The sequence below is a fragment of the Danio aesculapii genome, chromosome 12 (assembly GCF_903798145.1).
Source record: "Danio aesculapii chromosome 12, fDanAes4.1, whole genome shotgun sequence".
NCBI classification, from domain to species: domain Eukaryota; kingdom Metazoa; phylum Chordata; class Actinopteri; order Cypriniformes; family Danionidae; genus Danio; species Danio aesculapii.
The window spans coordinates 5,604,096-5,630,832 of record NC_079446.1 but is presented as its reverse complement, the minus strand read 5'-3'; the positions used below and the strand labels follow the sequence as shown (position 1 = coordinate 5,630,832).

Sequence of the window (26,737 nt, the reverse complement as noted above, 5' to 3'; positions counted from 1 at the left end):
AACCTGCCTAATTAACCTAGTTAAGCCTTTAAGCTTTATAAAAGTGTCAGAAATTGGGGGAAAAACAGAGGGCTAATAATTTTGTGGGGGTTAGTAATTCTGACTCTAACTGTATAGGTTATTCTTATAATAAGTTTTACACTTTTATGATGTAAAAACAAACCGTAAAAAGTTTCTTTATGCATTTTTAAAATATCTTAAAGCTTCTATGTCAGCAGAAAGCTGCAGTAAGTATGCAAGTAGCACCACAGATTCCCCTCATGTCATTTGAAGCCAGTATAATTTTTAGTCTTTGGAGTAACAATAAAGTTGATATTAAAGTTGACAATAAAGTCTAAAATCTGAGCTGCTTGTTTCTTTTCACTGGATAATGTCAAGGTATAAATGACGCAAAACAACAACAAAAACCAAAGCATTTTTCAGCAGTCACGTGTTTTTCTTTCTGCTGTTTGAGATCAGAAATATGGATGCCAGAAAAAACAAATCTCTTTTGATCTAATCTGATGAATAAGTTTTTATTTGTAATGCAAACAGAGAACTGCATATTCATATTTACCCACAATTCACTGTGGGAAGCAAAACCTGCATTTCATTTGTTAAAAATAATCAGCTCAACTCTTTCTGTACCACAAAGTACGCACCACCTTGCATTCTGCCATCAGTTTTTTATCTCAATTTTGACATACACGTTATGATGAAGATGAAACTTTATTCCCCTTTCACATTTAAAAAAATAAACATTAAAGTCGATAATCTGCCTAAAATCTGAGCTGCTTGTCAAGTGATAAATGATGCAAAAAAAAAAAACAAGAAGCATATGTCAGTAGTCATGTTTTTTTTCTGCTGTTTGGAATCAGAAATATGCATTCCAGAAAAAATGAAATCACTTTATTTTGATGGTCCCTTTAATGCATTTTGTTGAATTTAAGTTACATTGCATCTACATGCTATCTATACTTATCTATAACTAATTATCATTAGATTATAAATAGACTGTTAGGTTAGGATTAGGGTTATGGTAAGTGTAAGTTGACATGTACTTGCAAAGTTTCTTAAAGTCAGTTAAATGTCTGTTGAAGGAGCAGTATTAGCAGATATTAAGCAGACAGTCTACTAATACTCAAATGAGAAGTAATTGGCATGTAGTCAACAAAAAGGAACCATTGATCTAACATGATAAATTAGTTTTCAAAAAGCGCTGAATTTGTTTGTAAAGCTGTTTAATTTGGACAGTTCACTATTTCACTGAATCATTCTGATATTTCTCACACCAACATATTAGCATGAAAAGCAACAGAGAACTGCATGGCATATTTACCCACAATCCACCGTAGGAAGCAAAACCTGCATTTCATTTGTTAGGAATAAATGGCTCAACTCCAGCACCACAAAGTACGCACCATCTTGCATTCTGCCATCGTTGTTTTCTCTCATTTTTGGCATACATGTTATGACGAGAAAGATGAAACTTTATTCACTTTTTACGTTTTAAAAAATAAACATTAAAGTCGATATTTTGCCCAAAATCTAAGCTGCTTGTCAAGAGATAAATGATGCAAAACAAACAACAACAACAACAACAACAACAACAAAAATCCAAAAGCATATGTCAGTGGTCATGTTTTCTTTCTGCTTTTTGGAATCAGAAATATGCATGCCAAGAAAAAATGGTATCACTTTATTTTGATGGTCCATTTAGTGCATTTTGTTGAATTTAAGTTACATTGCATCTACATGCCAACTCATTCTCATTAGATTATAAGTATACTGTTAGGTTGGGATTAGGGTTATGGTTATTGTAAGTTGACATGCACTTGCAAAGTTTCTTATAGTGAGTTAAATGTCTGTTGAAGGAGCAGTATTAACAGATATAAAGCAGACAGAGAAGTAAGATGAGATGAGAAGTAATTGGCATGTAGTCACAATGCAACATTTAGTCAACAAACTGTGCTGAAGGGACCAGCAAAATAAAGTCATACTGGACAAATAAAATAAAAGTCCTTTGATCTAATCTGATGAATGAGTTTTCAAAAAGCGCTGAATTTATTTGTAGCTCTCACTTTCATATGAAGAGTTTGCTAATTCACTGATTCATTCTCTGATATTTCTCACATCAAAATATTAGCATGAAAACAAAAAGAGAACTGCATGACATATTTACTCACAATCCACAGTGGAGTTTCTGCGCTTGCCTGCTGGTACTGACGGCGCTAGCGCTTACACAGCCTTTCATCTGGTTTTATGCTTGAACAACTAAATGAATGCTTAAGTCTATTTAACTGAATGTATTGTAATTACATTACAACATCAATGCTGTAAAAGGAAACTTATGAAATTGATAAGTCACATTAGGCTTTTTAAAAAAAGTATTTTTAGGGGTTTTTCACCTTTAATTGAGATAGGACAGTCGAGGTTACAAGCAGGAAAGCATTGGGAGCAGGGTCGGCAAAGGACCGTAAGCTGGGAATCGAACTCAGGCTGCCGTGAGCATCATGGTGCTATATGTCGGCGCACTTAACCACTAGGCTATTGGCGTCGACCACATTAAGCTTTTACCGAAAGTTTATCATTGACTGAAAAACACTAGCTGTGCATATACCCTATTTAATTGAATTTGCTCTATAATATGTAATAAAATTACTTTTATGTAATCCCTATATGTAATAATCACTTTAAAATTTCATTTGATTTGGACACTAAAATAGGATGTCACATCTTTGACATACAGTTGAAGTCAGAATTATTAGCCCCCCTGAATTATTAGCCCCCCCCTGTTTATTTTTTTCCTCAATTTCTGTTTAACGGAGAGAAGATTTTTTTCAACACATTTCTAAACATAATAGTTTTAATAACTCATTTCTAATAACTGATTTATTTGATCTTTGCCATGATGACAGTAAATAATATTTGACTAGATATTTTTCAAGACACTTCTATACAGCTTAAAGTGACATTTAAAGGCTTAACTAGGTTAATTAGGTTAACTAGGCAGGTTAGGGTAATTAGGCAAGTTATTATATAACGATGGTTTGTTCTGTAGACTATCGAGGAAAAACAATAGCTTAAAGGAGTTAATCATTTTGACCTTAAAATTGATTTTTAAAAATTAAAAACTGCTTTTATTCTTGTCAAAAAAAAAAAAAAAAAAAGACTTTCTCCAGAAGAAAAAATATTATCAGACATACTGTGAAAATTTCCCTGCTCTGTTAAACATAATTTGGGGAATATTTATAAAAGAAGAAAAAAAATCAAAGAGGGGCTAATAATTCTGACTTTAACTGTATGTATTGGATCACTTTTTTAAAATCTAGTATGCACCACTTCTGATAAAAGACTAGAAACATATATCCCATATCATGCAACGCTATCATACGTCATGATGCCACAAACTCCAGATGCACAAAGGTGTGTGGTGACTATAAAATGGGTCAAATTTATGTTTGCACCTTCTACACTTCTACAGTCTCCTTTTGCACACATTAAAAGACAGCGGTAGATGGATCGCCAGATCACATGGTTTCACCGGTGAAAGAAACATAAAACCAACACCTTCTGCGTCCAAGAGCATGTGATGCCCAGTACTCGCTCACACACACACAGACACACACATGCTAAACAACACATCACCTAACTCAATAAAATGTACAGCAAGCAATTACAATGGCACCATACTTGTTTCATCAATGACAAACATAGTGATGTCATGGTTTAGCTCTCATCAACAACATACTATCCAGTAATCAACCAGTGTGTGCCACTGTAGGTAAAACTCACAAGGTCCAACCACAAATTTCCATCTGGCCCTTAGTGATGAAACTAAAAACAAACATCTTCTTTTATTTATATGACAAGAAATAGTCCATATTAAACAACATTAAATTTAGTTTGCTGGCACTCTGAAACAGGGTTAAGTACTTGAGACATGGACTATATCCTGCAGATGCGAGAGCATAAAACTGAAGGGGGGGGGGGTTAAACAAAATCCGATCTGAGCGCTTCCTATGAGTATCTTGGGACCAACAATCCCAAAGTCTCCATCATCCTACACCTCTGATCAGGGCAACATGGATTAACAGTGGAGGAATGGAGGGGTACAACTGAGCACTACGAGCATCACCATGAAATGAAGACCGAGGCTATATTTAACTCTGACTCCATACACTGTTGGATGGGGGGAAAAAAGAGTACAGCTACACAGTCAGCATCTGCTGGAACAATAGACTTGAGAGCATTAGCCAAAAGGAAAAACTTTGTAGGCCTCACATACCTGTATGTATGGTAGATATAGAGAAATATGATGGAAACCAAATAAATAAAAGTGATGAAGTTCAAGATAAATAATATTAAACAATATATATATATATATATATATATATATATATATATATATATATATATATATATATATATATATATATATATATATATATATAGACATGCTTTGATACAGTTATTCAATTTTAAATTATGTAAATGTTTAAAAAGAAAGACCAATAGCATGATTTTGGCGATATTTAAATAGCTTGCATGGGAAAATTGTCCTTTTTTATTTAGTTGTCATTACATGAAACTATTTGCCAACAGAATGCCATGCTAAACTAGTCAGAATCAAATAATTTGTATAGAAATATTTTCAAATCTTTCTCACTTTTGTAAATTTCATGTAAACTGTTGGGCATCTTCATAGCTCCAGTGTTCTTACATGTTTTAAATCATGTCAAATTACAATTTTAAACCCCATTTCTTCAACATTATAATATGCAGTCACACTAAGCTGTTAGAAAAGTCTGTACCGACATGGTCACCAGCATATTAAATCAACACTGAAATCAAAACCTTTGGGGGCCAAATGAACCTGTAGCTTTCCATTTACAGACATGCCTTCAACCAACTGACATGCTTTGCTCTAGACCACAGCTTTACCTTTCACAGTGAGGTAAATATTTCCACAAAACCTTCAGTCTTTGGTCTTTAGTCTTCCAGCTGAAGTCTGTCTCTCTACCCCGAGGCCAGCGCGAGCTCCAGGGCAGCTGTTGCTGACGCGTGAACGTCTTGAATGAAACCTGAGATTGAGCCGCAGGTATAGAGAGGATCATCATTGGAAAACTCGCAGTTATGAGGGTCTTGGAAGCACGCTTTTTTACTTTACCTTTCCTGAACAGGCACTTCTGTAGGTTGTTATACAACAAAACAATTTCTGTAACGTCTACAGAGAAGGGTTTTCCCTCAGCGATAAAAAGAAATACAGCCTGAATAATAAATAGACTGTATAAACAGTTTAAAGCAATGACAATAGCTAACAGGAATATGTTGTAACATATATTACAAATATTTGTTAACGTTTAAAACTCAAATAATGTATACAAAAAGTAGCTAAACGATCTCAGTTCAAACTTTTGTCCGTTAGTTTGATAAAAGGCGCGAAAACCCCGTTCGTGTTTCAAGGAAGAAATCGATTAAAAGTTAACTTAAATTATATTAATATGATAAGCAATACATTATTGAACGAATAATTGAATCAGTGCATCCCAAATTTAGCTTATTTTATGCTAAATAAATAAATAAATAAAGTCAAACAATTTCATGCCCCTAACTACTATAATCACACAAGAAAATTTTATATATGAAACATAAATTATTCATATAAATATCTCTCTCTCTTTTTCTCTCTCTCTCTCTTAGACACTCTGCCAAACCTTTAAAGTAGATCAGGCAGCTGATGAGTAATTTAATATACTTGATCACTCATAATGTTGCAGATTCTTCTTGGAAATGATAACTATCATCAAATTGCACAACATTTTTTTTTAAGATAATCCTTATTTTCTTATTAACAGCAGATTTATAGACTGATTAAGCTGAATTAATATACAGTGCGCACTATTCAAGTTGTGTTACTGGGTGAAAAAGATCTTATGCTTGAATATTGATGACGTAGCCTAATGCGTCAAACTGAACATGTAGCGCCATCCTCTGGTGTAAAACATGTAATAACCAAGTAACCAAGTAAAGAAAGGAAAAAATTTATAAAAACGAAGTCAAATTAATCTTTACTTTAATCATCATGGCGAAATTGTCACAGGTTAGACAAGTGTGGAAAAGGAAGTAAATTTCGATCTTTTTCTTAATATTAACAGATCATTTAAAAAGAACTAAAACTATTTTGATACATAAGTCATGCTTAAACATCATGCCATCACATCAGATAAAATATCAAGTAGAGTGCTAAAGAAAACGCCTTTAAATAAATGCCTCCTACTCTGCTAGACAATATTATATTGATTTACTTTTACATGACCATGATAATAGCTAAAAGAGGAATAAGAATAAAATAAATAAATAAATAAAGTCAAATGTGATAAACAGTGTTGTGCAAGTTACTTCCAAACTGTAATACATTACAGATTACTTATTACTGTGATTTAAAAGTAATCCCTTACCTTACAATATTACTGTCTCAAAATTGTAATATGTTACATTACTCTTATATTACTTTTTAGTTACTTTTACCAAAATAACTACAGAATTAGAACTTAACATTCTAAAATGACTAAATGTACTGCAGAGCATTTTACATCCAGTAGAAAGTGATATGATGTAGCAGAATGACGGTGACCTATCCAGGCTACTAACAATATAGTATATATTTGGCAACGTGAAGGCTCAAGACAATGCAAGAAAGGATAAGAGCCAGAATCACAAATGATCAAAGTCTGTTGAAAGTAAGTGATTATCTGGCAATATCTGTGAATAGCTTGGCTATTTTCATATTAGACACAACAGGCCTATATGTAAACTCCAATGCCATGACGAGATGCATTTTTTTCTTAATCTTGCCATTATTCTATTCAGTTTAAATTCAGGTTCACAACACAAAACTGTCATGCACAAAGTGAGCATGATGAACATAGCTTTCTCAATATAATGCTCGTGCACCGATTTCCTTTGTGGACAAAACTGCTTGTGAGCTCTCAAATATACGCTGCTCGCGTGCAAATTTTCTCATGCTCTCTCAAATATGCACTGCTCACGCACAAAATTTCTTGTGCGCTCACAGTACACTACTCGCTCAGTGAGATTATATGCAGACTCACAATTTGTGTCTTGCGTTCCCTCTTCCTTTCATGCTTCTTGATATAATTTATATTTGTACACTATTTAATAACAATAACCAAAATACTAAAATAGACTTACATATAACATTTTTTTTATCTAATCCACTATAACCTTTTTTGTTGTTTGTTATATGATGAAATATTTCCAATTTCAAACACTTAAGACACAGAGAAAAGAAGTTGAATGCAAATAATACATTTTTAAAAAACATTTATTAAACATCCAAAAGGTGCACCATACTAATCAAATAAAACAACATTTAAACAAAAATATAACGAATGCAAGCAGAAATGTAACCGATAAAAATAGGGGAAAACTTGATGAGGTATTATAGCCTACTGAACTATTCACTCCTCAAATAAATCTCACTATCAATCCCATTTTATCATGGCAACTAAAATAAATTGAACACGTCTCTGTTGTCTTCCACATTGCTGATGAGATTGTGGAGGACATTTTCCCTGTCATGAACAGTGTTTTGAACAGTTCTACAGTAAAGTACTTCAATTAACCAGTTGTGCTAATACTAGTTGCTATGGTAACACAAGCGTAATATAAACAAATTACCCAGTGCCGTATTTTTTTTTTACAATATAGGGTATACTATACTACAATTCACCACACTTTACTGTAGTAAAACTACACTTTGTATTTAATTTTATCAGTTCACTATTCTTAATACTACAGTATGCTGAAGCATTCATTAACAAATTGTAAATAATACTAGCCTAAAACATAGGCAGTATATCTAACACTCAAAAACACTAGTATTTATTATAGAATTTATCATAACCTTTTAGTGTTTCGTGTATTGCTAATAAATACTGTAGCAATATAAACCATATCAACATTCTTGGGATAACCAATTGAACAGGAGGATCTCTGGAGAGCAAAAGCACGAAAAGAAGAGGACACTTGAGGCACAAAATGTGAGTCTGCATCATCTGACGGAGCCAGAGCAGATCATTCGCACGTGAGCAGCCGTGTTTTGAGTGCGCGCGACTGCGAAAAAAAAATTGCGGTCGAGTTGTCCACGAACAGAGAATTACATGAATGCGCTCTTGTAAAACTGCGCTTACGACTGTTGTCAGTGAAATAACGCCATATGCACATACGTCCATCTCGCGAATGTACTGTCTTCTCATCTATTTTGCCGCTCTTCCGCTGCACGTCAGGGCTTGACCTTACTGTGAACCGGGCTGAGCCAATAGCCTCGGACCTCGAGCTCAGAGGCTGAAATCATTCCGCGTTCAAAGTAAAAAAGTTCCAATAGCCAGAGGGATATTAATGACAACACGCGCCTATATTCACTAACCACGAACAGAAAATAGAACTTACTTAAGGTATTTTTTATTTGGTAATGTCTTGCGGGCGAAAAGTTTGTTGTAACGCACGCGTTACTGAACATGTACCGAGTAAAATATTACTTAAAATGTATAAGTAATGCCTTACACTACTGCGTTACAGGAAAATGTAATACATTACTGTAATACATTACTTTTGTAACGCATTACTCCCAACACTGGTGATAAATATGTCATATATAATTGTGTCTATGAAATACAATGATAAAATAAAGTCATGAAATATTTCTTTATATTTTTACATGAAATGCAATATAATTCAAATGATAAATAATGCACCTACCTCGCTGTTCAAGAAGCAGTATAACAGTGCCACAATGAAACCCTTCAAAGAAATCCCAAAGTTACTATTTTGATGTTAAAATAGCTAAATTAAGGAATTTATTGAGACTTTGTGAATGTTCTTGAGACACTGGCTTTTGTATTTGAGGTATATTTAAAGTAGAGGGCACAGTATCCCTTATCAGGATCCAAAGAAGCATCTCTTAAAGAGCCCATATTATAGGTTTTTGAAAATGCCCTTCCATGTAGTGTGTAACACAGCTCTAAGTGAAGTGAAATATCCAGCTAAGGCTTAAATTTGTAAGTGTACAGTGTTTAAAATTATTGATTAATCTATAAAAGAGTCGACTCATAGTGCTTCAAACGAGTCGTCTTGATAATGAGTCATTAGGTGTTTCGCGATGATGCAGCCACGAAACACAAGCCTCGCCAGTAGTTACGCGCGCAAACCAGGGAGATCTGAAACCTGCGGCCCTGCCCACTAACACAGAAAAAACACTAGACACACACACACAGACGCCGCCGGTCGAATGAAGTCACGCTGTGCTCAGATGGATAATATTGACAGTCTCTACCCAAAGATGAAACTGTGAAGAGTCAGTGGTTGAGGTTTATTCACTAGTGTAAGTGCGATTAAAATTGTTGCCTCGTTTACTCTAGCTTGCAAATTATGTATTTATCGTGTTTTGTTACTTGTTAACCTGGTACAGTACACGCGGTTACTCTTTATATTCTCTTATCGCATGTAAGCCACGTTAAAAACGCGACGCGTGCCGCTTTGTTTACGGATTTAACGTTAAATGTTTTTGTGAGCTCGCGTTCCACTGCCGTTTGTCGTTGCTATGGCCATCGTAAGCTAGGAGACAGGAGACTCGTGTCGATCTCCCTAGTTCTGAGGAGGAACGTGATGTGTGTGTGTTTGTGTTTGTGTGTGTGTGTGTGTGTGTGTGAGAGAGAGAGAAAAAGAGCAGGTCGAGTGTGTGACGCCTAGGGGCTAGGAGACAGGAGACTCGCGTCGCTCTCCCTAGTTCTTCTGAGGAGCGTTGTGTGTGTGTGTGTGTGTGTGTGAGAGAGAGAGAGAGAGAGAGAGAGAAAAAGAGCAGGTAAAGTGGCTAGGAGACTCGCGTCGATCTCCCCAGTTCTTCTGAGGAGGGTTGTGTGTGTGTGTGTGTGTGTGTGTGTGTGTGTGTGTGTGTGTGTGTGTGCGCGTGTGTGCGTGTGCGTGCGTGTGTGTGTGTGTGTGTGTGTGTGTGTGTGTGTGTGTGTGAAAAAAGCCTTACACTATGAAGCGTGTGTGCACTGTGACTACTTTTATATAGTTGATTAGCAGCTGGGCATTTCACTCTGTCTCGTGCTGAAGCCTGTCACTGTCGACCAATCGCAGCAGGCTATCATCGGTCCAATCAGCGCAGATTAGCTTCGCGCTGAGGAGGGGGTCGGGAAAAAATGAATCGCTGAACGATTCATATGGGAGTCGCTGCGATAATTAGGTAAAAATAAATGCAGATTATAAGACCATGAAAGTGTTTTTTGACCTTGCATGCATATTAGACTGTTGTTGGAGACCCTTACAACCTACATATGACCCTATTTCATGTATAATATGGGCTCTTTAAATGAACAGTTCACCCAAAACCACCCATAGGAATTTCATTCATTCATTCATTCATTCATTCATTCATTCATTCACTTTCTTTTCAGCTTAGTCCCTTTATTAATCCGGGGTCGCAATGAACCACCAACTTATCCAGCACAACTTATCCGCCAACCCTTCCAGCCACAACCCATCTCTGGGAAACATCCATACACACTCACTCACACTCATACACTACGGACAATTTAGCCTACCCAATTCACCTGTACCACATGTCTTTGGACTGTGGGGGGAAACCGGAGCACCCAGAGGAAATCCACGCGAACGCAGGGAGAACATGCAAACTCCACTCATAAACGCCAACTGACCCAGCCTAGGCTCGAACCAGCTACCTTTTTGCTATGAGGCACAACCTACTGCGCCACTGCGTCGCCCCACAGGAATTTCTTCAATATTAAAAAGGATTTGTGTGGCAACTGAATCGGAAGTCCTAAAACAATCGCAAAAACGAGCGCACTTCCGCATTGTAGAATAAGGTCAATAGTTTGCATGACATTGCAAATACCTGAAAGGAGCCGAGCACAAGTTCAAAGAAGAGTCTTGCCTCTAGACCAACATGTTCAGGAAACAAAGCAAATACAATGTAATGCACTCCGAAAAGAGGGATTAGCAGAAGAGTTGATTTGGCCAGTCGTCTGCAGAGCACACAGTGAAAACACATCAGAAAAATAAAATAATATTAGATAAACAAATCAAAAAGAGATACACAGTGTGAACGTACCGTGTGTAGGTTTGATTACTCATTAGATCTCACCTGTAAAATCGCTTGTCTCCTCCATTTGAGTCTGGGGTTTTTGTTTTTACAATTATAATCCTGCTTATATTAACGAACATCAGAAAGTTCACCTGTGAAATATGTAAAAGTAAAAAAATGTGTGAGAATATATATATGTTGAGCAATATATGAAGAGGTTAGATGCAAAAACCTCTAAATGCCGTCTGAAATTTTCTTCTAAAATGAGAATTTTTATCAGGCTCCTGTGTGTATGTTCAGTAACATCACTGTTATGGCAAAGAATAAGTGCTTTTCCTGGTCCTTTAAGTGAAATATCTTAACATAAACAAATGGGGATGAGAATAATGTTCATTGTCGATGGAAATTTTAGATGGCACTTAGAGGTTTTTGCATCTGAACTCTTCATATATTATCCTGCAAGGCGACATGGTGGCTCAGTGGTTCGCACTTTATCCTCACAGCAAGAAGGTCGCTAGTTTGAGGCCCGGCTGGGCCAGTTGGTATTTTTTCTGTGGAGTTTGCATGTTCTCCCCGTGTTGGTGTGGGTTTCCTCCGGGTGCTCCAGTTTCCCCCACAGTCCAGACACATTTACTATAGGTGAATCATTTTGAGCGTAGGTTGCAAAACACAACTGTATTTCCTAAAAAGTACCATAGTATTTTTTTCATATGGGTAATCAAACATGCCTAAACAAGCTAATCCATGTCTTAATAGGTATATTTGAAGCTTTCAAGCAGGCATGTTGAGGAAAGTTGGATCTAAACTCTGCAGGACACCGGGCCAGTTTGATGACCCCTATCTGATTTATCTATATGGCATTTTTACATTGATATTTTAAGTCAGTTCTTGTTACCGTGGAGACTGTGCAGTGATTGACAGTCTCATCAGCGAATAAAACAGCATCTTTCACAAATACTGCCAAAGCCCTCAGGATGAATGTGGAGAAGAGGTTAAGGTGGATGTAGATCCGTCTGCACAGAAGCTTCCTGTGTCATTAAAGAAACACTATTGGTATTGATAAGAGCATTTATTGAAGTAAATGTCACATAATGTCACCACGTGCATTAGAATGGGGTCAGAATAAGACACTGAAGCAAGAAGTGAATGTTTCAGTACCTGAAGATACAGAAGGTGAAGACTGCAATGCAGAGGGAGCTGAGGGACATGCCATATCCAACTGTGTAGATCAGCTTCACCTTCGCAAAATATTCACTCTTCCACAGTGAAATGCGAAATAACAAGTTTAAAGCAGGGTTATTGTAGTTTAAAAATAGTTTAATTATTTGAATAAATATTGACGTAAAATGTATTGTATTGAATCTTGATATTACATTATTTCAGGTGTTGCCATTGAAATATTTTAAATTTACATTGTGATTAAGTTAAAATGTAAACTAAAATTTAATTGATTAAATCTACAGTGTATATGGACATGTTAAAACACACAAAACCTCAAACTAACAAAAATCTCAAAATATTGGAAAGAAAATACTAAAATCAAGACAAGCAAAAAATCTATTAACAAAGTCTATTATGTATGTTTCAGATGACTTGACTTGGCTCATTATCGGTTTTATATAATCTAAAGAAATCTGATGTTTCTTCAAACCATGTGCTTAATAATCAAATTCTTATAACATAATTTCTCTGAACAATGGTTTATGTTTGGGGCAGGGCTTCTGGGATTTAACAAATAATACATTTTAACACAACACTAGTTACTTACATATTGTTTAATCCAAATTAAGGAAGATTATTTTTGAAAACTGGTAATGATGAAAAGAACAACACACTGATTTTTGAACATATAGCGCCATCCACTGGTGACACTTAAATATTTAAATAAAAATAAAAAATCTTTTTTAATTTCAACATAAAATTGCAATAATAAAGTATTAAACGCTAATAATACACCCACAGTGCTAGGTGTAAAATGATTCACAAATGTAGAAAAAAAAGGCAATTGTCCCATCTGTGTATTTAATCACCCATGCCTACAAATAATACCAACACAAAAGGCAAAATTGAAGACAAAATGGTTAAAATTTGCATTTTGAAAAAACATGTACCAAGTGATTTTTAACATATAAGAAAATTTTCCTATTATATTTATTTTGTATTTGTTTGGTTTAGAAAAAAGTACTTTTTTTAAATGCTAAGGTGAATATTATTATCTCTTTAAGATTTTAGTTCGAATGGTTAAAGAAGAAACCACTGTTGCACAATGACTTGCCTAATTGACTTAACTTATAACTTTTAAATTGCAATTCGAACTGAAAACAAGTATCTTACAAATTAATAAAATATTATGTACTGATATCATGGCAATCACAAAAGAAAACAGATAAAAAAAATAGTTATTAAACCTAATATGTTGAAAAATGTGTTGAAAAAATTCTCTCTATTAAACAGCACTTAGGAAATATTTGAAAAAAAGAATTAAAAATGAACAGGAGGGCTTTCAATCAAATCACAATATTTAAATTCGATTAGAAAATTGTGGCGTTCATTAAACATTTTTGAAAATAGATAATATTGACATTTAGAGATTCTGCATGGCTCAAAAAAATGTATACAAAAAGATACAAGTATAAACACAGAAAAATTATCATATAACTGTAATCCATAATACGGTTACTTTCAAAAAATACACTATCAAATAGCCATAGCTCCCCAAAGTTGCTAACAATCTGTCCAATCTCTTCCTCTTCTGTGCTGTTGTCCTGAAAGCAGGCGATGTAATAAGGCACACTCACATTACTCCATCCCTCACTAGTGCAGGTGCGGCTGATCGGCTCTAAAAACATCAATCAAAAAGGTTTATTTTACATTTAGGTCATTGTATTGGTGCATTGGTCTTCATGACCACTGTTGAACAATGCATTATTATTATGTTACAGTACCATAAAAAAATTATTTTGCTGTTTAGATGTGATATGTGCTGTAAGAGAAGATTTACCTTGAGATTTCAGGAGAGGAGGAGGGCAAGACACTGAGACTCTTTCTCCTACACTGACAGCAGGCCAGCAGTTCACACCGTCCCACTCAACCAGACAACCTGAAGACATCCACAGTGGTGCATTTAAACACTGAGGTAATCCTTTTTCTAAACTTTGTGACATCTTGAAATGTCAAATAACAAGATTGCAATAGCAGGATTTTATTTTGCATTTCTAAGTTAAATTTTGACAAATAAACTAAAAATTGCAACAACAAAAAAAAAAGTTCCGAGATAAAATAAAATGCCATTTATGATACAATACTAAATGATATTTAAACTCATAACTGTGGTATTTAACATTGGAAGTTTAAAAAATCCAGAATTACGAGTTATAAACTCTGAAGTGTGAAGGAAAAATCTAAATTCAATATATCTCACAATTGTGAGAGGTAAACTCAAAATCGCTAAATATAACCTCACAACAGTGATAAAAAAGTTAGAATTGTGAAATAACTTTTTAAAGTAATTTTTAAAAATTGTATGCGATAGATTTCACATTTAAAAAATACTTTTGCTGCTTGTTCAAACTACTTATTTAAAATGAGTAAAACCAACACAATTCCTTTTTTAGAGACAACTTTTGTTTTGTGTTTAAATCCACTTATTTTTGTAAAAACGATTAAGTTAACTTAATCGATTTGTATAGGAACAATATGAATAAATTGTGTGGAACTTTTTTTTCAGTGTATTAAAGAAGACAATAAACGTATCTATTTGACCACAGGTGTAAAGTTCAGATCCTGGAGGGCTGCAGCTCTGCACAGTTTAGTTCCAACCCTGCTTGAACGCACTTACCTGTAGGTTTCAAACAAGCCTGAAGGACTCAATTAGTTTGATCAGGTGTGTTTAATTAATGTTAAAGCTAAACGGTGCAGAGATGCGCCCCTCCAGGAACTGTATTTGAAACCTCTGTATTAGACCATTACTCTTATTTCATTGCAGTTCAACTTATTGTTCAAGCTCTTGTTCTCTCTAAACTGGATTATTGCAACTCTCTACTAGCCGGGCTTCCAGCTAATTCTATCAAACCTCTTCAGCTGCTTCAGAACGCAGCAGCACGAGTGGTCTTTAATGAACCCAAAAGAGTACATGTCACTCTGCTACTCACCCGTTTGCACTGGCTGCCAGTTGCTGCTCGCATCAAATTCAAAGCTCTGATGTTTGCTTACAAAGCGACCTCTGGCTTTGCTCCTTCTTATCTGCTCTCACTTCTGCAGATTTATGTGCCCTCCAGAAACTTGCGTTCTGTGAATGAACGTCGTCTCGTGGTTCCATCCCTAAGAGGGAAGAAATCACTTTCCCGAACTCTTGCATTCAATCTGCCCAGTTGGTGGAATGAACTCCCTAACTACATCAGAACAGCAGAGTCACTTGCTTACTTCAAGAAACGACTAAAAACTCAACTATTTAGTCTCCACTTTCCCCACTAATCTGTAACTGCCTCTCTGGCTATACCACTAACTGTACTCTCTCTCTCAAAAAAAAAAAAAATTGTTTTTTCTAATGCTTTGCTTCTTAGACTTTACACACCTGAAACTTGTCTATAGCACTTGTTCACTGCTGCTCTTATAGTTGTCCTCATTTGTAAGTCGCTTTGGATAAAAGCGTCTGCTAAATGACTAAATGTAAATGTAAATGTTACAGGTTTTATCCTTTTAAGGTAAAAAAGATGGCAGACAACAGACAGGAAAGTACATGGCACATACTCTAACAAAGCCAAATCAAAGCCAACAACATGACACATGTGTTTACCAAAACATGGATCTCCAAACCCTGCCACCAAACTAGACAGATTAGCCTCCAAATCACCATATTCAAATAACATTAACATGTGGGCAAAAGAGTACATTTTTTCACCAGTAGGAGACAAAGGGTTAGCAATTTTGAGGGAACTGAAGAGTACAAACCCAGGTAGCAAAGAATTCTAACCCAGATTTGGCATACTGTAAATCTGGCACAGCCGGCATTCATTCGGCACTGGCATACAGCATATGGGCCAAACATGGCCCTGGTGTGGCAGAGGTGGCACCGTCTTTAAGGCGGCACACAATACTTGGTCCAGATTTAAAATGTAGTATTTGGCCCAGATGTAATTAATTAATATGTTGACCATGTACGTTTGGCCTAATTTGACCCACATTTAAAATTGCTTTAAGAAAAAACATGCCCATAGCACGCCTAAAGTGCAATGATTCATGAGTTTATCAATTTCATTGCAGTCGTGACACATGAACATATCTGGCCCAGTACAGGCTCAGTTATGGGTTATTAACTTGGCTGAGACTTGGCCCAGATGTGGTCCGTGTTTGGCCCCTGTCTGGAAGTCAGTCTTGGCCCAAGCAAATGCTGATTGTATTTTGCTAAGTGGGAAGGAACTCAAAATCCATATAGAGGGAACTGGAGGGTAAAGGAACCCAACATCCATATTTCAATCGTTATGTCAAGCCACTTCTCAGTTCTCAATTACCACGTCTCAGTTAAAGTTGGCATGAAACAAATATTGTAACTGTCTTTTCTTCTGTATATTCATGTACATCAATGAGAAATAATTGTTATAATTGCTTGTCTAATATGCTGTTGGTCCTCCACATGCTGCCAAAATTGTGTTGATTCACCAAGGTACAGTATAAGCTCTACAAGATCTCAGAAGAATATCTGTGGTAACTGACACAAAACAGCAGATCCTACAAATCCGGTTGTCAGATGAAGCTGCCAGGGTTGAAGCCTGTTGGTGCAGCACATCTTAAAGTTCCACAAATAGATTAAGATGTTGGGAATTTTAAGGCCAGGGGAATACCATGAACCCTTCATCATGTTCTTCAAACATTCCTGTGCAGGGAATGCCATTGTTTTGAAGGAGTAGATAGACAGCACATGTTACCTTTATTCTCACATGAATGGCTGGATCCATTGTTTAGTTATGTTTAGATCCCAAGGTCCATTGTTAAGTTATGATGATCACATACCCACTGCGGGCACATTTAGTGGTAGATAGGGAACAGGCACTGGAGGAAAGATGCATGGTCTCTTTTTTAAATCACATACACAGCAGTATACATGGGCTCTGTTTACTTGGAGAAGTGATGGAACTAGAATGCAATGTGGAACTAGATATTAAAGTTTGAGGACAAACTTTATGGTGGCTTGAAAAGCCGAGTCTGAATTAGCATGTTACTAGCATGAATTAGCAAGTAACTAGCATGATTCTAACATAAATTAGCATGTAACTAGCATGACTCTAGCATGAATTAGCATGTTACTAGCATGTTTCTAGCATGAATTAGCATGATTCTAGCATGAATTAGCATGTTACTAGCATGTTTCTAGCATGAGTTAGCATGTTACTAGCATGTTTCTAGCATGAATTAGCATGTTACTAGCATGATTCTAGCATGAATTAGCATGTTACTAGCATGTTTCTAGCATGAATTAACATGTTACTAGCTTGCTTCTAGCATGAATTAGCATGTTTCTAGCATGAATTAGCATGTTATTAGCATGATTCTAGCATGAATTAGCATGTTACTAGCATGATTCTAGCATGAATTCGCATGTTACTAGCATGTTTCTAGCATGAATTAGCATGTTACTAGCATGAATTAGCATGTTACTAGCATGATTCTAGCATGAATTAGCATGTTATTAGCATGATTTTAGCATGAATTAGCATGTTACTAGCATGATTCTAGCATGAATTAGCATGTTACTAGCATGATTCTAGCATGAATTAGCATGTTACTAGCATGATTCTAGCATGAATTAGCATGTTACTAGCATGATTCTAGCATGAATTAGCATGTTACTAGCATGATTCTAGCATGAATTAGCATGTTACTAGCATGATTCTAGCATGAATTAGCATGTTACTAGCATGATTCTAGCATGAATTAGCATGTTACTAGCATGATTCTAGCATGGATTAGCATGTAACTAGCATGATTCTAGCATGAATTAGCATGTTACTAGCATGTTTCTAGCATGAATTAGCATGTTACTAGCATGATTCTAGCATGAATTAGCATGTAACTAGCATGTTTCTAGCATGAATTAGCATGTTACTAGCATGTTTCTAGCATGAATTAGCATGTTACTAGCATGATTCTAGCATGAATTAGCATGTTACTAGCATGATTCTAGCATGAATTAGCATGTTACTAGCATGATTCTAGCATGAATTAGCATGTTATTAGCATGATTCTAGCATGAATTAGCATGTTACTAGCATGATTCTAGCATGAATTAGCATGTTACTAGCATGATTCTAGCATGGATTAGCATGTAACTAGCATGATTCTAGCATGAATTAGCATGTTACTAGCATGTTTCTAGCATGAATTAGCATGTTACTAGCATGATTCTAGCATGAATTAGCATGTAACTAGCATGTTTCTAGCATGAATTAGCATGTTACTAGCATGTTTCTAGCATGAATTAGCATGTTGTTAGCATGATTCTAGCATGAATTAGCATGTTTTTAGCATCATTCTAGCATGAATTAGCATGTTACTACCATGATTCTAGCATGGATTAGCATGTTACTAGCATGATTCTAGCATGGATTAGCATGTTACTAGCATGATTCTAGCATGAATTAGCATGTTACTAGCATATTTCTAGCATGAATTAGCATGTAACTAGCATGATTCTAGCATTAATTAGCATGTAACTAGCATGTTACTAGCATGATTCTAGCATGAATCAGCTTGTTTCTAGCATGAATTAGCATGTTGTTAGCATGATTCTAGCATGAATTAGCATGTTACTAGCATGACTAGCATGTCACTATCGTGTTGCTAGCACCTTTCTAGCAAGATTAGCATGTCAGTAGGAAGTTTAAACTGTTAGCATGTGTTAGAAAAGCTAGTCACAGTCTCTGGGACAGTTGCTAGGGTGCTGAAATTGGTTGCTAGGGAGTGGCTAGTAAGTTTAAAGGTAATCAGTGATTGGCTGCTGGCTAGACTGAGTTGAATGAGGCCAGACTCTAGTCTGTAGGACAGTCTGATGCAGAGTTATGAGCTCACAAAGGTTGATCCAATGTTAAGTCAATGGGAGTCTTTTACAATGGAAGTCTATGGGACAGTTGCTAGGGTGCTGTAAGTGGTTGCTAGGGAGTGGCTAGTAAGTTAAAAAGTCATCAGTTATTGGCTGCTGGCTAGACTGAGTTAAATGAGTCCAGTTAGAAGTCTGTAGGACAGTCTGATGCAGAGTTATGAGCTCACAAAGTTTGACCCAATGTTAAGTCAATGGGACTTTTGGGATTTTTCTGGGTCGTTTTTCGGAAAACCCAAGGTCGGATCAGTTAGAAAAGATATAGCAACCCGAGTCAGACCAGTTCGAAGGTTTGACGAAAGTTTGAAGTATGTAGCTTGAAAGGCCTAGGAGGAGATACACTTAGAAATTAGTCTCAGAAGAATAAGAAGAAGAAGAAGAAGAAGAAGAAGAATAATAATAAGTTTAAGATAGATAACAGTATGCTGGCTTTTCAAGCCACCATAATTACAACATGCAAATGGAGGTAGTGTGATGCTCTGGGAAAGTTCTGCTGGGACACCTTGGGTCCTGCCATTCATGTGGACAAGAATTTATCATGTGCTTTACTGTACTGTACTGTACTGTCCCTAAACATTGTTCCAAAGCAGGTAAAAGAAAGCTTCGTGACACTGGTGTTCTCTTGTGACCTCTTTCAGAAGGATAACACACACTGTAGATCATTCAGGAATAGTTTAAAGAGCACAATTTTGAATTAAAGGTTATGCTCCAGTCTCAGCATCAATGGGGTGAGCTGGATCAATCCACAGTGAATCCAACTCACATCCTATAAAACTTAAAGAACTTAAAAGCTTAAAGAATCCTCCATACATTAACAGCATATTAGGCAGGCAGTCATTGTTTCATCAATTTATGTCTATGTCTATGATTTCACATTATTAGAAGATAATTCAGAGTTTCAGAGAGTGCTTAAGAGTTTCATTTATGAAAGTTCTCAGGGCCGATGTCTTAAGCTGAAGACATAAAAATGTTTTGTAAAGGCAGCGCAGTTGTGATTGAGGTGTCATTGTTTGGGGTTACAGATAAGCTTCAACATTTGTGTCTATTAAAAGCATGCTTGTGAACAGAATCCCTTCTTGTATTGCTGTCATCCTTACTGGTTTTTATGATGATGAGTTAATGTCGTCACATAACAGGATATGTTTTGCACATCTACCCATTCATTATGCTTATTGTTAATACAAACATTCACTTGAGAGTTTAGAGAAGAATATGTGTGATGATGCTCAATACAGATGAGAAAAGGTATGTGAAGTGGGGAGGGCTTTGTATCCTGAGAAGTTTATTTGATGCACTCGAGTCAGTGCATTCTTTCCTTTTTTAGAAATGTGAGTAATGTTGGGAGGTGCATTAGATTTTGGAAAATAGACCTGGGTATATAACATTGAGAGGTTCAGTACTCATTGTTCAACACCAGTCAAATATTGTCAGTCAGATTAGTTTTTGTGCATTCACTTGTGATAACACCATTATGTCTTCACAAAAAGAAGCACCCAAAAAAGAAGGTCTAAAGGAAGATCCAGCTCCCGGAGCAACAGATCCAGCATCAGCTGCTTCTTCACCAACTTTAACACCAGAGTCAGCTACAAAGGCTGAAAAAGACACTTCTGCACCTGGTCTAGACCCAGTCCAATCTCCAAATCCAGTAAATAATGCAGCTGTAGTAAGTTTTCTTTTTTTTTATTTATTTAATGTTACATGTATTTAATTTTACTTGGACTGATGTGTGCGTGTTTATTAACACAGTAAGATTATTAACCCTTTGTCTTATCATTTAGCTAATTAATCATTTGAAGTGGTCAAACAAGGCACAGCAAGTTATTAAAGTTTTTAAAACAGTGGTAAAATATTAAGATTGAAAATGACAATACATTTTTATTCTAATCAAATAAATCTAGTTCCAAATAAATACATGGCAAGATTTTTTGTGAAATTTTGTTATAATGAAAATGATGTAAATCACAGTCAAATCTGTAAATCACAGTAAAATGTATGGTGATTATGTATGATTAAAACTTATAATTATTATTTTTCAGAAAAAAATTTGAAATATGATTAAAACTTGAACCCTTTGTAATGTATTGAGGAACCACAGCTAAATTTAAAGCTGAGTTGCTATTTTATTGACCTGATTCTCCCCCCAAAAACTTTTGTCTTTGACTCATTGATTCAATATCAGAAAACATATTTTTAAACATTTCTGCCCAAAAACCAATAATGTTCAGACAAAGTGGATCTCTAACTTAAATATTAATGTGCTTAACGAAGATTTCATTAATACTAATTTTCTCATTTCTGGATGATTACTATTGATTGAGCCACAGGTTTTAATAAGCAGCATGTCTAAGCATGCAGAGAAAAATACTACTTCATGGCATGATTCCCGTCGATGTCCTTTACATGGATCTACACACACCTGCCACAGAGATCTGAGGTTGTTCCACTACACTTCCTAAGTTAGACTCTCCAGGGATACAGATATGTGCGATATGATCTCATAAACAGACTGTACTTTGAGGGGAGATTATTGTTGGTGCCAGGAAAAATGGCAGGAGAACAGCTGCTAGACTGTTCCTTAACATACTGTGTGACACTAACATCTGTGCAGTAAAAACATGTCAAGAATGTATTTTAAGTCCACATTTACCTATAGGCTACTGTTATTTTTAACTTATGATCAATTATATTGGCGCAAATACCATTTATTAAGACTTTGTTCTGGGTTTCAGGTACATTTCAATGCTCAACAGCTTGAAGGTAAGGGTCAGTTTAAAAGGTCATCTGATCAACTCGGCTTTAAAGAATTAATTTATTTTCTTAATGTTATTTTTTTACAGAGTTTAAAGAGGCTTTTCAGCTATTTGCCAGGTCTCCCTCAGGGATATCACTCGCTCAGTGTGGGGACGTGATGAGGGCTTTGGGTCAGAACCCAACCAATGCTGAAGTCTTGAATGTTCTAGGAAAACCAAAGCCTGAAGGTAGACATACTGTATGAATAGGGAAAAGCAAATACTGCATGACTGCAGGACACAAAAGATTTCATCAAATTTAACTGAATCCCATTGGACCTTTCAGGAACAAACCAAGAGAAAGACTTAACCCACATCTGTCACGGGGATTAGTGAGGCATTTTTTGTCACTAATGTCAAAGATGTCATCAAATGCAAACAAATTCTCTGTGACATTTGCAAGTCATTCTTTGAATACTGAGATCAAGTTAATCCTAGTCATAACGGCTTAGTAAGTCAAAGATCCACTCCGACTGCAGGAATGTATTAGCACACCTTACCAAGGAAAAAATGCCCATGGAGACAAAGGACACTGTTTACGCTTTATAACTGTCCATGGCTTAAAGGTATAGTTCACCCAACATTGAACCAATAGGGTACGCCTGCTGAACACAAAACAATACATTTAAACAAATGTCGATAGCCAATTCTTTGTTGAAAACTCCTGATTTTCATATATGAAAACGGAAATCAGTGGGTTATGTCAACTGTTTGGTAATCTTCTGATCTTCTTTTGTGTTCAGCAGAGGAAAGTAAAAATCCCTTCAGATATGGAACAAGTAGAGGGCCAGTAATTTATGACAGAATCCCCATTTTGAATTATCCATTAAAGAGGCTCTATGCAGAATACTGATACACTTGTTATTACACTGGACGCTGGTGACCATTATGTGACTGCAGTAGGCATTTTTAGTGGACCCCAAAAGAAGATATTTGATCATTTCTGTGGTTTATTCTTTCTTAAGCGAGTGAAAACAATGTTCATTTCTTTTTTTCGGCTTAGTCCTTTATTAATCAGGGGTCGCCACAGCAGAATGAACCGTCAACTTATTCAGCACATGTTTTACGCAGTGGACGCCCTTCCGGATGCAACCCATCTCTGGGAAACACCCATACACACTCATTCACACACATACACTACGGACAATTTAGCCTACCCAATTCACCTGTACCACATGTCTTTGGACTGTGGAGGAAACTGGAGCACCCGGAGGAAACCCACGCGAACACGGGGAGAACATGCAAACTCCACACAGAAATGCCAACTGGCCTAGCCGGGAATCGAACCAGCAACCTTCTTTCTGTGAGGTGACAATGCTAACCACTGAGCCACCATGTTGCCTATATTATATTATATTATATTATATTATATTATATTATATTATATTATATTATATTATATTATATTATATTATATTATATTATATTTTATTATATTAAATTATATTATAGTATAATTTTTTAAAATATTGACGCCCTGAATAAAATGTTTTCATTTTTAATTATTGGTTGAACTATCCCCTAAAACAGGAGTCACCAGTCTCGTTCCTGGAGGTCCGGTGCCCTGCAGGGTTTAGCTCCAACTTGCCTCAACGCACCTGCCTGGGTGTTTCAACTATACCTAGTAAGACCTTGATTAGCTTGTTCAGGTGTGTTTGTTTAGGGTTGGAGCTAAAATCTGCAGGACACCGGACCTTCAGGAACAAGTTTGGTGATCCCTGCCCTAGAAAAATGTTTTTATGACATCAAATTAAATCTTTGAATCTGCTAATTGCTTCGATTGAATTTTGTCATGTAGAGATGGAATCCAAACTGATCGACTTTGAGACTTTCCTGCCTATGCTTCAACAAGTTTCAAAGTCTACCGAAAGTGGCTCATTCGAAGATTTTGTGGAGGGCCTTCGGGTCTTTGACAAAGAAGGCAATGGAACGGTCATGGGGGCTGAACTCCGCCATGTACTTGCAACTTTGGGTATGGAATAATTGGAGGGAAATGTCCTTATTCCATGAATGCTGAAAACATTGGCTCATTGGAACACTTTTTTTAGGTGAGAGACTGTCTGAGGGTGAAGTGGATCAGTTGCTGTCAGGGCAAGAGGACACAAATGGTTGTATTAACTATGAAGGTAAGAACAGTACCTCAAGACTTTACTGATACTAATAATTACTAATGGAGCTTCTTATATTGAAAATTCATCCTATTGTTCTTTCTCCATAAGCTTTTATTAAACATGTCATGGCTGGCTGAGAGATCATTTCTGGTAAGTTCATCTAAAAAAGGCCTTGCCAACTCTTGTTTATCACAAAATATTAGAAATTAATTCATTTTGCCCCATTCTCAACCCAATTTTTAACCCAAATTTAAGTAAAATATGAATTCTATTTTAATTTTATACTTTAACTAAGGAGTTTGTCCATATTTTACACTTTGTAGAGGTTACATGTTTGCAATTCCCTGCAAGGGAAGTCCTGACAGGAACAATAACATATTATGCTAGTACAGTACATTTTATACTTTAATTTATTTTGCACATTTTCTGTTGGCCTATAGGTACAGTAACACCTTCACAGGCATGTCAGCAGCGGTCATCTGAAGGTCATCTACAAGAGTCATCAATGAACGAGTTCTTATAAAATTAATTAAAATCATCATGTCCATCAACCACCATCTTAAGCTGTTTTATATCAAGTACAAATTATCAGTGCAACAAAAAGAGGCAAAAATGCAAACTCTGTAGAAGTGAGGATACGGTGATCTGCTTTACACGTGTGTTCCAAAGAGAATCAACACAGCTGTCAGTGGATAAAACCTTGGCTTTGGTTGTGCTAGTGCACTGAACTTTCTCTAATCCTCAAATGTGCGGAACTTTTACCAGGCACATGTGATAAACCCAGACCCTGTATCACTGTACTTCTCTCAGTACATTTTTCTATGAAAAGCTCTGTACTATAGTCAATATTACTGTCACTGAAAGAGAACAACACTGAGCTGTATTCATTTACAGCGTTACATGCTGAATAAATGTGTTGAGTTTAATTTTCAGAAAGATCTGATTTCAAAGCTATTTGTGAGTGTTATGAGAAATTTATGATTACATATATGAAGTTAATATATTACAAAAAAACATAAAATAAAAATTAATTGACAAGTAAACTGACATTACTATTATGGCAAGATCGGGGCTGTAACACTTTTCAGACAGCATTCTCTATATGACTACCCCTACTAAAACTCCCCAGAAAACTGAAATGTTGACATTCTGACATTACTGTACATGAATGAATTTGTCACAATGATTGCCTGACAGTATTTAAATGAGCTAAATAAACATAATGAGTGATTCCAAGTCAAATCACTTATTTGTTAAGTGTCAATACATTTTGCCAACTGAACATGTTTTACATTATTTAGAAACCTGTGCCAATACATTCATTCATTCATTTTTATCAGGGGTCGCCACAGCGGAATGAACTACCAACTTATTCAGCAAATGTTTTACGCAGAGGATGCCCTTCCAGCTGCAACCCAGTACTGGGAAACACCCATACACTCTCACATGCACATACATATATACACTACGGCCAATTTAGTTTATTCAATTCCCTTATAGCACATGTTTTTGGACTGTGGTGGAAATCAGAGCACCCTGATGAAACACATGCCAGCACGGGGAGAACATGCAAACTCCACACAGAAATGCCAACTGACCCAGGTGAGACTCAAACCAGCAACCTTCTTCCTTCTGTGAGGAGACAATTCTAACCACTGAACGACCTTGTTACCCTTGTGCCAATACAGTTTATTTAATTTCTTTTTGGAGTGTATTTTTAATTTCCATTTTTTTCTTAAAATTAATGTTTGATTTTACTTTCAAGGTTCTGTTTTACTTTCAAAAGTGAATAAATTTAACTACATTTGAGTTATAATGTACTGTAAACTATCACTTTAATATTGTGTCAATCAAGAGTGACTTGTGTACGATGTGTCATTTAGAACTGCCTCTGCACCGCGACATATATATATTTTAGTTAGTCATGATTTTTAATATTTGCTTGTTTTGTTACATACAAAAATAACTAAGCAGGCTAAAACTGCACAAAGTAAATTTTCCAGATGATAATCCGCCTATGCATTTGGATTGGAATATATGAACATTTTTAGATAAATGCTGCATTAAATTGCGGACAGATAATGGTTGTTTCATTTTTTTATAAGCTCCACTGTTCTATGACTGTGCTTTTGAAGAACACCAGGAGTGACTGAAGGAATACCTTAATACTCTTACAGGTGCAGATTTATAGTTAAGCACAACTTAAAACTACACAAATGAAAAACAACAAATGTATGTACACAAAACTGAAAATAACAGTAAAGTCTAGCTGACCTTCAGCTGTTTCTACCTCTTTATTACCTGCCATAAGATAGCCTATCATATCCGCTTGCGTTTAGAATTTTAACAATTTTAACATTTTTATACAAAAGTAACATAGACTACTGTTAATAAATCATTGCTACTGCATGAGTCTTGCTTTTCTCACAAAACTCACTTATGGCTATAGGCCCACACAAAATCTGCACGCGCAGAATTCGTCAGATTTTCCGCAGATTTCCAGCCCATCATTAATTCTGTTTATTTACTTGAGTAAATGTGTGTAAATCTATATTTATTCAGTATTTTAATTAATTACAGTAATATATTGACTAATATAAAAATGTTCATCTGATTGATGTACAATGCAGTTTGT

The 26,737-nt window shown here is 35.9% G+C and overlaps 3 protein-coding genes across 3 annotated transcripts in view; 1 reads left to right on the top strand and 2 right to left on the bottom strand.

Annotated features, from left to right (window-relative positions):
* Positions 1-5,060, bottom strand: part of scn4aa (sodium channel, voltage-gated, type IV, alpha, a) — a 49,870-nt gene extending 44,810 nt beyond the window's left edge. Inside the window, exon 1 of the mRNA XM_056470090.1 lies at positions 4,924-5,060. The gene's annotated coding sequence lies outside the window, so the exon portion shown is untranslated. The remainder of the gene's footprint in view (positions 1-4,923) is intronic.
* Positions 5,061-8,739: 3,679 nt separating this feature from the next.
* On the bottom strand, positions 8,740-14,220 carry ghrhr2 (growth hormone releasing hormone receptor 2). The gene is made up of 7 exons (XM_056469943.1): positions 14,112-14,220; positions 13,840-13,949; positions 12,269-12,366; positions 12,006-12,138; positions 11,171-11,277; positions 10,922-11,051; positions 8,740-8,805 (listed from the first exon to the last, which is right to left on the bottom strand). Exons 1-7 carry the CDS (start codon positions 14,218-14,220, stop codon positions 8,740-8,742), a joined length of 753 nt encoding a protein of 250 aa, XP_056325918.1.
* A 6,379-nt stretch (positions 14,221-20,599) lies between these two features.
* Positions 20,600-25,874, top strand: zgc:163073 (uncharacterized protein LOC100037358 homolog). Its single transcript, XM_056469834.1, has 7 exons — positions 20,600-20,865; positions 21,932-21,959; positions 22,040-22,180; positions 23,790-23,963; positions 24,040-24,117; positions 24,211-24,252; positions 24,543-25,874. Exons 1-6 carry the CDS (start codon positions 20,674-20,676, stop codon positions 24,237-24,239), a joined length of 642 nt encoding a protein of 213 aa, XP_056325809.1. The 5' UTR covers positions 20,600-20,673; the 3' UTR covers positions 24,240-24,252; positions 24,543-25,874.
* The last annotated feature ends 863 nt before the right edge of the window (positions 25,875-26,737 follow it).

Bases quoted from the DNA above. Each gene is read 5' to 3' on its own strand.
- zgc:163073 (XM_056469834.1), top strand. From the start codon at position 20,674: ATGTCTTCACAAAAAGAAGCACCCAAAAAAGAAGGTCTAAAGGAAGAT. The intron at 21,960-22,039 runs GTAAGGGTCAGT...ATTTTTTTACAG, and splicing joins CAATGCTCAACAGCTTGAAG to AGTTTAAAGAGGCTTTTCAG. The intron at 22,181-23,789 runs GTAGACATACTG...TTTGTCATGTAG, and splicing joins AGGAAAACCAAAGCCTGAAG to AGATGGAATCCAAACTGATC.
- ghrhr2 (XM_056469943.1), bottom strand. From the start codon at position 14,220: ATGTCTTCAGGTTGTCTGGTTGAGTGGGACGGTGTGAACTGCTGGCCT. The intron at 13,950-14,111 runs GTAAATCTTCTC...TGATGTTTTTAG, and splicing joins TCCTCTCCTGAAATCTCAAG to AGCCGATCAGCCGCACCTGC. The intron at 11,052-11,170 runs GTGAGATCTAAT...TGTGCTCTGCAG, and splicing joins GGAGACAAGCGATTTTACAG to ACGACTGGCCAAATCAACTC.